Consider the following 10436-nt stretch of genomic DNA (forward strand, 5'->3'; position numbering starts at 1 on the left):
AGTACTTGTGTTAGCTTTATTTATCTTATGTAGACAAACTATAAATTCTTCTCAGCTGAAGGCCAGGAGACTTAGAGCTAGAAACTTCCATAGAAGGTACAGGACATGAATGGTTGAGGTTCCAAAGTGACTTGGATTCTTATCCCAGTGCAATTTCTGGAAGCTGAGGAAAGTGGTAGACTTTGGGAAAGCATGCCCCTGCGCCTAATTTCACGTTCAGATCCAGAGCCTTCTCTGAGACACAGGAAGTTCATCCACGTGAAGGACAGTCTGCCTTACCAGTTTCCTGAATGCGCTTGGTAGTTAGGGTCGACTGGGTGCTTCTTAAGCTGTCGGGTTCGGGGCCTCACCCCAAAGCCTGCGGCGGAAAACAGGACCAGGCCTGGGGCCCCGGAGCAGTGCTACCCACTGCTGCTGGAGCAAACGCAGGTCACAGGTGCAAGCCACCGGGTGACTGCACATTTCCTAGTAGCGACGTTTAAAACTTAAAAAAATTAATGACATGTTTAGCCCAGTATATCTAAATATCATTTCAACATGTAATCCCTGTTTTCTTTTTTCATATGAAGTCTCCAAATTCGCGTGTGTTTCTACTTCCCTCACATCCTCGAGCCCTGATCAGCACCGGGGCCGGTGTTCAGGTGCCCGCCGCCGCTCGTGCTGCCCTGCTGGGGTCGCAGGGGCGTGAGAGCACCTGGCTCCAGGGGGCCCGGTGGCCCCAAACAGACCGGGCTCTACCACTGGCCCCTCATGAGATGGGAAGGCAGAGAGACAAGGGGTGGTGAAACGGATTTATTTCACTGAGGCCAAGACCAGGAAGACAACAGCTGCCTCCCAAAGTGCCGAACACAGATCGACACTCATATTTGGGGAAAGGTGGAAAAAATTAAAAAGTACAGACCAAGGTCCAAATGGAGGTGAAGTCCCCTTTCATTGTTTATAGAGTTTCAGTCAGTGAGCTGCTGCAGATACAAACAGGTAAAATAACCCACATTTTAGGTTTAGGTTTGGCTTCATCTTAGTATTGTTGAATAAATTAGCATCCTGGTTCTGTCCTGGACACTGTACAACAAGTGCACTTCAGTGTCCTTCCAGAGGCCCAGGGAGCTCTTGGGGGCAATTCTCAACTCCCCCACCCACCAGGGGTTAGGCAGAGTCTTTAAGGGCCTCTCCTGTCTTCCTGGGTTCTGTCCCCCATTGGAGCCTGCCAGGTCCGGAAAGTTCCCTCCAGTCCCCCAGAATACTGGGCAAAGGAACCCTTTGTTTTGTGGTGAGGCTGGGATTTCTGTACTCTCGGCTGCTGGGGCAGTGGTGTAGATGTAATAGGGGGTTGGAAGGGGTTTTGGTTTGGGCAGTTTTTGTGAATTTACTGTGCTCATGAGGACATTTTAAATTCTCTTCACAGTTTTCTTTCTTTTCTCCATTTACACTATTAACTTTAGAATGAGAAAGAAAAGAATTGAAACAGTAACAAAATGTCAAAGAACCCCTTCCCCATTCTTAATAGCGGGGAGGGGGGTGACCATTTCCTGTTTCCCTAGCCTTCCCTCAGAGACAGAGGGCTGCCTGTATGCGTCCCCCTCCCCAGACACTTCTCTGGGAAATGGTTCCTCTCTGCATGTCAGTAGGAAATGCAACCAGATCTGAGACTTCCTGGTGCTGCCGGGGCCCAGGAGAGACCCCCATTCCTCAGGAATTCCTCTGCAGTGGCTCTGGCTTCTCTAGGATGGGCAGGAGGATTCGCTAAGGAATCGGAAACCCTCGGGATTTAGGTTGTCAGGTTTCATTTAAAAAAATCTTACCCCTTCCATCCTCACTCACAAAAGCAGGACTAGATTTTTGTGCGGCAGTTCTTTCAATAATCTTGAAAAGCTTGACTGTGCTCCCAGTAGCTGCAGGCACAAATGTAAAAGGTATCTGAAAAGCCAGGAAAGGCCCAACCACCTGAACATCTGAGAGCCCTGCACATGGGGGGCCAGCCCCCCTTAGCCCCCCTACAGGAAGCGGTGCCATTGAAGCTGGCTTTCACATACTCCACAAAAAGCATACAAAATTGTAAGAACTTCAAGCAGTGCAGAAGTGAGTAAAGTAGAAAACGAAAGCTTTCAGTCACCCCCCTCCGGGAGGCCCCCCTTATCAAGCGGTGGGCAGCTGTCTGGTCTGTTGTTAGAGGAGCTCAGGGATTTGACACTCAGATTTGTAGCTGTTTTTGTAAAACTGGCATCCCGGAGAAGTCACCCTTTTCACGTGACAATATATCAGACACCTTCCCATGCCACTGCATGTTGATCTGAGCTTTTCCTTTTTTTAAATAACCGCAGAGTATTTCTATAGAGCCATCATACCTTGTGGAATTAACCAGCCCCCGGTTGATCTGCATTCTTAGCTGTTGGAACCAATACTGAAGTGAACCCAGCTGTCATCTCATGTGTCTCTCTACACCTACGCACACTGTAAGAAAAATTCCTAGAAATCAGGTTGCCTTGTCGAGAGATAGGGTTACTTTCTATTTTGCTAGATCTTCCCAGATTGCCTTCCAAAACAGCTGTGCTCACGTACATTCCTCATACACACATGAATCAGTTTTAGAGGAATTTCTTCCACAAATCTGGTTTCTCATGAATCTCCAAAGAATCAGATGCCTTCGGGGAATTGTTTGGAAGCTGCTTTAAAACAACTGTTGTCACTGAGAAGCGGTCACCTGGCTGGGGGTAACTTTGGGTAAAGCCTTTGCCACCTGAGAGCCTATGTGCCCATGGGGGAGCCTGCTGAGGTGAAAGATGGATGGGGCGGTGCCTAGGGGTCTCCATCCCACGGTCCTGAGATGGAGTCCCACATCGGGCTCCCTGCCCTGGGGAGCCTGCTTTTCATTCTGCCCACCGCTACCCCTGCATGCGTGCGCCCTCTGACAAATCTTTAGGGGAAAAAGAAGGAGCAGATTGTGCTGTACAGGGCCTGTGACGATGCAGTGACACTGTGCCTGTGTATAGGGGCGGCGGTGGAACCACTGTAGGGAGGGCGCTTGTGGAGAGTTTCCCTGCCCAGGTCTTATGCTCAAGGGCATCAGAGGATGGCAGGAAGCGCATTGGGCACTAGAAATCTCCTGAAAGTCAATGACTTTGGCTTACCCCAGCAGTAAAGAGCCCATGGAACTTGAAGCCTTGGGGAAGGGAGGTTGTCAAAGTGCAAATCTAAGTACTTTAAAGGGGAACCAAGGAACTTTAAAACGAGAGTATCAATTTCTATTCCCTGTCACTACTGTTTTTTTTGCGAAGTAAAAAAATTATTGATAAATCTCAGTTTATAAACTAAAACTGAGACGAATTTTCCTTTTTGTGTGTGTGTGAAGTAGGATCATGTTGATTTCACTGAGTGGGGACTTGTCCAAGATAGGGCACCAAGATTACAGGTTTCTGTTCTCAAATCAGTGATTTAAGAGATACTTACTAGCGCACCTGGAAAAGAGGGGTGTGGAACCCAGATGAGGTTTTGTGGCCAAGCTGCATTTGTGCTACATCTGGGTGGCTACGACCCCATGTCTTGTTCCTTTGTGGCTTGTACTGTACTCTGAGCTCTCAAAGGTCCTCACCAGTGTTCAGCAAGGCAGTGGTGAGATGTTCTGGACCGGAGGGGACCTCCAGGTACCTCCAGTATCTTCCTTTTCATACTTGCCTTTTGATTTGGCAAGCTCAACCTTCCTCCTCTGCCACCACCCTTGGGGTAACAGCCGGGATCTTGTCGGGTTACTCCAGGTATGCTTTGTCTCTCCTCCGCACAGAGAAAAGAAGTTAAAGGCCAGAGTTCAAGAGTTGGTGAGCGCCTTGGAAAGACTCACCAAGAGCAGTGAAATCCGACACCAGCAATCAGCAGAGTTCGTGAATGACCTGAAGCGGGCCAACAGGTACAATCTCCATTCTTGGGTTCCTCCTACACCAGGAGGGCATTTCCGAAATTGCTGGGAGCCAGCTCCAGGGAGGCAATGGCAAGTCCTCACCAGCCTGCCCTCCCTGCCACTCCCAAGACTGGTCTACCCTCAGGCATTGGTTCCCAGTGTTCCACAGGAAACTAAGAAATGCTCAGTAAAGGCTTGTCCTTGGACCAGGTATGTTTGGGAAATGCATACTATGGTCCCCTGAATTCCTACAGTAAAGGTTCTGAGAAGTCATACAGTAAGGGGGGGAAAAAAAAGATGGTGTTTAAGCCAACATTTTCCCAACAAAATTGGCTCTAGAACTTTTATATGAACAACAGTTTCTATTTATTAAGTAAACTCTGGCCCCCAATGTGAGGCTCTAACTCATGACCCCCCAAGATCAAGAGTTACTCTATCAACTGAGCCAGCCAGGTGCCCCTATGTGAAGAACATGAAGTATCTGGTGAACACTTTATGGGGCACTATTGTAACAGCATCTGAAGCTTTTTGGGCTCAGGACCCCTTTATGTTCATAAAAAACCGAGGAACCCAAAGAACTTTGTTCTCATAAATTATCTATTGATAAATCTCAGTTTAGAAACTAAAACTGAGACGAATTTTTCTTTTTTTTTCCAAATAAATAATAAATCGGTCATATGCAATACCATTGGCATTTATTTAAAAAACGTATTCCAAAAAGACAGAAAAGTAGCAATTTTTACAATCTGCAAACCTCTTTCATGTCTGGGTTAGAAGGCAGCTGGTGTCGCACCTCCCCTTCCATAGGCATGTATACTGTGAAATAAATCAGAACACCAAGCTGCATGCGGACCTGAGGTACAGGGTATCCAAGGCCGCTCTCCTGAGAGAGTTTTGGGAATCCCATGGAGTTGGTCTCAGGAGGACACTGGGAGGACCTAACTCTGTACATGGAGGGGACTGGGCTATTTTGGACCAGAGCAGGTATGAGGACTTCCCCTGTCCTGGGCTTTACCCCCTGCTCTCTCCCCACCAGGCTCTCAGGGAGATGGCTCAGAAAGGCTCATACTCTGGCTGGCAGCACCAGTTGGTGGCCTTGTGTCCCGAATCCCACCTGCCTGAAGTGTGAAATCATCAGGGCCTCTCTCTCTCCTCCTAGGTGGGGTCACTTAGACTACAGGACTTGAAGAACACTCCTGGTAACTTAACACTGGACCATCTGTTGCAGGGAGCCCCGGAATGACAGACTCATTACTAGTACTTATTTATTTTTAAAAGATTTTTTTTTTTTTTGGTCAGAGAACAAGCAGGGAAAGGCAGAAGGAGAGAGAGAAGCAGGCTCCCCAGGATCATGACCTGAGCCGAAGGCAGATGCTTAAATTGAGCCACCCCTCCCATCCCCCAGGTGGCCCTCATCACTTGTATTTAAATGACAAATTTCTGGAAGTTAGATGCCTTTTCTATCTTACCTATTTTGGGAAGTTTAGTTTAGTCACAACTAGTCTGGGTTGTCCCTCTAGCAGGGAAAGAACTGTAGTTAAGCCAGTAACAGGTGAATGGCCGGGAGTGTTGAACAGTTGATTTCCCACTCCTTTATAGAGGCTGAAGGACCTCTCCGGACCCAGTCACCCAGTGGACAGGACAGGGTGTCTCCACACTAATCCAATGACTGTCTTGTTTCCTCTCCTTCCCTGCTCCCCGCACAGCAACCTGGTGGCTGCCTATGAAAAAGCCAAGAAGAAGCATCAGAACAAACTGAAGAAGTTGGAGTCTCAGATGATGGCCATGGTGGAGAGACATGAGACCCAAGTGAGGATGCTCAAGCAAAGAATAGCTCTGCTGGAGGAGGAGAACTCAAGGCCACACACCAACGAGACTTCGCTTTAATCGGCACTTGGGCTCCAAAGCTCTGTGGAAGCTCAACTGGAGCAGGTCGCCGGGGAGAGAAGGGCCCTGGGAGACAAGAGCACCTGGTGGGAGAGGGATGGAAGGGAAGGCTGGCAGGTGGGTGAGCACCTGCACAATGGAGTACCATGGACTCTGCTCCGGGGACGAATGGCCTGGTGACACCGTGCAGACTCTAGCCGGAGGATCCCGCTCCTCCCTTTCTCGGCCCAGGGACAGCGTGTATATAGCTGCTGTGCGCTATGCACAGTAGGCCTTGCTTCTGCTTCTAGCGCGGGCACTCTCCCTCCCACCTGTTCGCTTTCTGGAGGTTGTGCCTCGGTGGTACCCTGGGCATTCATTTGTTTTGGATCGTCCATTCTTTTCTTCTCTTTTTGGTAGTGACCGGCCCTCTGTCATCCCCAGTTTCTCCTTTCTTTCTACTTCAGGGATAAACACTGACACATGTGGGAGTGCGGAGAGGATATCTTCAGCCTCTCGAACTGCTGATTTGCTTACTGCACCAGGCTTTGGTTTTCGAGACCCACGTACCAGCTCTGAGACACAGGCTGTCACTCAGAGGTGCTCGAAGAGGTAGATTACAGGGCTTAGGGTCCCAGGTACATCTGAAGTTACAGGTAGAGCAAGCCCAGGGCTTCTACCTGAACAATTTTGTTTGGGAGAATGAGCACTTCTTTTACCTCTCACTGTGGAGGTAGGGCTGGGAAGGGCACTTCCTTCTGAATGTGGGATTTTCCCCTCCCAGTGGAGTCTTATTAAAGCCAAGACTTAGAGCTGAGACGGTCCTGTTGAGACAGAGTGGAACTAAACTTTTATCAGGAGCTGCTTCAGGAGCAGAGGAGCACTGTTAGTACTTCTGCTCCCCACCCCTCGAGGGCACCACATAACTGCTATTCCACGTCCATCAAAATTCATCCACCTGATATGTACGGAGCTCTGGACCTGCCTTTGTTCTTCTCCAAGGGCAAGAGGCAGGACACCGAGCAGAATGTTTGGCGGTCGATCCCACCCCACCTATTGAAGAGGCGGCTACTGAACCACCAGTTCAAGACTTCGCTCCTGCTGTTACGAAGGGCAGGGGGTGAAGGAATGGTCATCAAGGCCTCCTTTTGCCCGCATCCCCCCCCCCCAAAGTGGTGGTTAGTATACGGTACTTAAACAGGTTAAATTTTAAGTAAAATGCTGACAAGGCTGGGCCAGGACCAAAGTGCCTGAATTCTTTCAGGAAAGCCTCCATCTTATACTCATTATTCCATCTCCTATCTTTCAAGTCTTCTTAGTTACCCCACACGGATATATTCTGAAGGACCACTTGCATTTCACTCTGTAGTACTGGAAGATCCACCCGAAGCCCCCCAAGAATTCTATCTATCCCAATGCCAGAGTTCACAAAGTCTTGTTTATGAACAGGTCACCCCATCAGAGTCCCAACGTCCATGAGCTGAAGATCTGTTTTCAGACAACCTGATATAAGTTCCTCAGCCTTCTTTGCAATGGAGAAGCCACTCCAGCCACCACCTTGGAGGGCAGAGAATTCTAGCCCAAAAGCAACCACCCTTCTTTCTTAGGCCCACAGTAAGGCTTTCCCAAAACCACCACCAAAAACCAAAAAAACTGTTACCAGTCTTGAAGGACCAGCTTTTGGCTGCTTTGATCACTGTGAAAGTGCCCACTGGCTCCTGATTCTGTTATGAATCTACCATTTAGTCAAGGTTGGTTCTTGTGATTTTTTTTTTAATCGATTTTTACTCTTTGGATAAAGTTTCATTTTGTCCTAAAGAAAATGTCTCAAGTTACATGGGGGGTGGGGTGGGGGAGGGTAAAAGACAAAATACTGGTTTTCCCCATTTTTCCATTTTGCCAAGGGGAAATATTTGAGACTGAACATTTAAAACAGACAGCTTTCATCTTCACCAACCCTGAAAAGTATAGCTGACACAGGAATATAATCCTGTCTGCTGACTTCGGTCTACCATTCTTGGTCCAAGTTCAAAGAAAACTCACCCTTTTTAGGGTCATGTAACTCTTCCAGACCCAAGAGGTCTCCTCTCCTCCATTATAAGCCCAAGTATTACTGACCTTACTGACCCTAACTGGCCTCCTTTTGAATTTATACTTCAACATAATACTTTTAAATATGTGGTAATTGGGTGAAAACTCTTTCCCCAGAAAAACTGTTACTTTTTATAAATGTGTGGAATTTTTAAAAAAAAGGCAATTAAATAGTTGATTTCCTTTCCTTGTATTTTTCAAATGCTCCCTAAGAGAAGATCCTTGCTGAAGGTGAACCAAGAGGCATTCATTTATGCTAAACGTAAAACCACATTGATTAAATAATTGCAGGTACCTGAATTTTTGTTTTTTAATAACTTGAGTTTCTCTTTCTAAACAGTAGCTGGTTTATATTAATCTCTCCATCAAAGGTAAACAATGATACAGATTTAACTTGTATGAGGTGAAAAGTCTTCAAGACTTCCAGGTTTTTGTTTTCCACTTCCCTCAATGGTTACCCCTTTCAGGCAGTCACCTTCTCTGTCCCATCTTTGGTTCTTAGCCAAAAAGGCATGGGAAGAAAGGATCCCTTTCACAGTTCCCCTGGAGTGTATTTCCCACTGCTGAATTAAGGTAAAAACCACAGGCAAAACAGACTTCCGTCCCACTGGAGTGGCATCTACATGTGGACCTGCCACAGAGGTGATGTTCTGCCAAAGCTGCTGTGGATTCGCACGTGGTTAAGACTCCTCTTGGAGACTAAGCCCAAAAGTTATTGATGATTAAGTATCTTAAGTGATCAGACAGCTGAGATTTATCATGCCCTTCTTTCCTCTCCTGCTCCAGCCCCAGAGGTATCCTAGACGTTTCATCATTGCCAATGCAGGTAACTGTTTCAGATTCATGCTCATCTATGAGCAGGTCAGCTTTCTGAAGTTACTATCCAAGCTGCCTGAAGCTGGAATGTTAGGTTAATAAAAACTTAAGTGCCAGTTAAAGAGAATGGCTTAATATCTCCTTCAAGATGCTTGCATTTGTTCCTGTCTTCCTCTGAGCAATACTTTTCTTCCTGCAGCAATACTTTCACAGGGATCTCAGAGAACTCCAAATTAGAGCCGCTATGATTTCTTCTTAAAAACTGTTAAAGTAGTAAAATCCTTACTAGCCTCATCCTAAGAAAAACTTAAAGCTGTATGAAAATCTCCTAGTTTCTACCTGCATACCAATTACATTTTTTTAGAAGAAAAAACACACCCCCCTAGTTTTACCTCATCTGGACTGGAATATGCCACTGGCATGAGTTAGGAACTGAGTTAGGAACCTCTATACCTGCCTATTACCTTCCAAAGGTGTTCCTACAGCCTGCTAACATTATCCTGCAATTATTTTTAAGCTCCATCAATGGTCTTAAAGCTCTCAAGAGTTTGGGGTGTCATGCTCATATTTTTAGTGAGAAAGACATTCAGACTACAGACACCCAAAGGATCCCTAAAACTTTTAAGTCATTTGCAAACGCCTAACTGGAAGTTATGTGTCGTCCATGAAACTATGTAAAGTGAAAAGATCATGTAAAGGTTACAGCTGTATCTGTATTTCTAGATGCAGCCAAGAGAGAGAACATTTTTGGAGGCCGAAAGGCAGAGAATTTTCTGATGAGTGAAATTTCTGCATTGAATTGAGTTAGGGTGCAGCCACAGGGCTGCCAAGGTTTTCTGGGAGGGAAGGGAAGATAAGTAACGTTTTTGAGATTTTTTTTCTGCATTAAGTGATGGCTTTGTAGAACAAGAGTATTAAAAAAAAAAAATCACATAGCAAATATTTTTCTATTTTATCTTTGTGGAATGGCCTATTTGACAAGAAATGATACAAACTCTACTTGCTACACACCTATTTCTCATGAAGTTTATCCAAATCCTATTCTTGCTCATTGAAACCTTGTGTTTACGTAGGCCAGGCTGAAGTTGGCTACGAATCTGTGGCCTTCCAAAGTTCCCCATTTCACGCACCTAAAATGACTTTCTAACTAATCACATGTGATTCACTAACAGACACAGGTCTTGGGCTACCAAGCATTGTCTTTTTAGAACTGGACCCAGAGCTACCAACATATTACTGGCTGCTGCCACCAGTTCATCACTGAGCATTCGATAGCTGTCAAATAGAAACCAGTGGGAAAGGGTACAAGCTGAAAAGCAGCTGACCCTGCATAAAGATAAAACGTTTCACATGCAATGGTGGCATTTTTTATTAAGAGTTGTATTGGATACATTCTCCATCACACTGCACCTGAGAGAGCTCTTGCATGTGACCCAGACAAGAACTCATTCTGCCCATAACAGCAACCACTATTGAGTAACTAGATCCTTGAATGACAGACAGTGCTGGATTTTTCCGTAGTCATAATTTTTCTGTTGCTACAAATCACGCATCTACTGATCATCTGAAATACCAGCTCAGCAGAATGAAGAAGCGAGCTATATACAAACCGCCCCCCCACATTCACACTGATGACCTGCTTTTAGTTAGTTCTTACCGTACATTTCACTTTTGCACTTTCTGCAAATCAAATCCATGTGGAAAATGTTCTGTTTGTAGAACTCAGTTCACTGAAGAGTGCTAGTGTCATGACTGCCAAGTGAATGAGCCC

General features: G+C 46.2%; 1 protein-coding gene across 4 annotated transcripts in view; it reads left to right on the top strand.

Moving 5' to 3' along the window:
• MCC (MCC regulator of WNT signaling pathway) overlaps positions 1-7998 on the top strand; it is a 433071-nt gene extending 425073 nt beyond the window's left edge. For all 4 annotated transcript variants that reach the window (XM_045087128.1, XM_045087129.1, XM_045087131.1 and 1 more), the window contains 2 exons: positions 3779-3901; positions 5599-7998. In XM_045087128.1, the coding sequence (XP_044943063.1) occupies positions 3779-3901; positions 5599-5779 (304 nt within the window). In that variant the 3' untranslated portion in view covers positions 5780-7998. The remainder of the gene's footprint in view (positions 1-3778; positions 3902-5598) is intronic.
• The last annotated feature ends 2438 nt before the right edge of the window (positions 7999-10436 follow it).

The sequence above is a fragment of the Mustela putorius genome, unplaced genomic scaffold (assembly GCF_011764305.1).
Source record: "Mustela putorius furo isolate JIRA1106 unplaced genomic scaffold, ASM1176430v1.1 tig00001059_pilon_pilon_pilon, whole genome shotgun sequence".
Classification (NCBI taxonomy): Eukaryota; Metazoa; Chordata; class Mammalia; order Carnivora; family Mustelidae; genus Mustela; species Mustela putorius.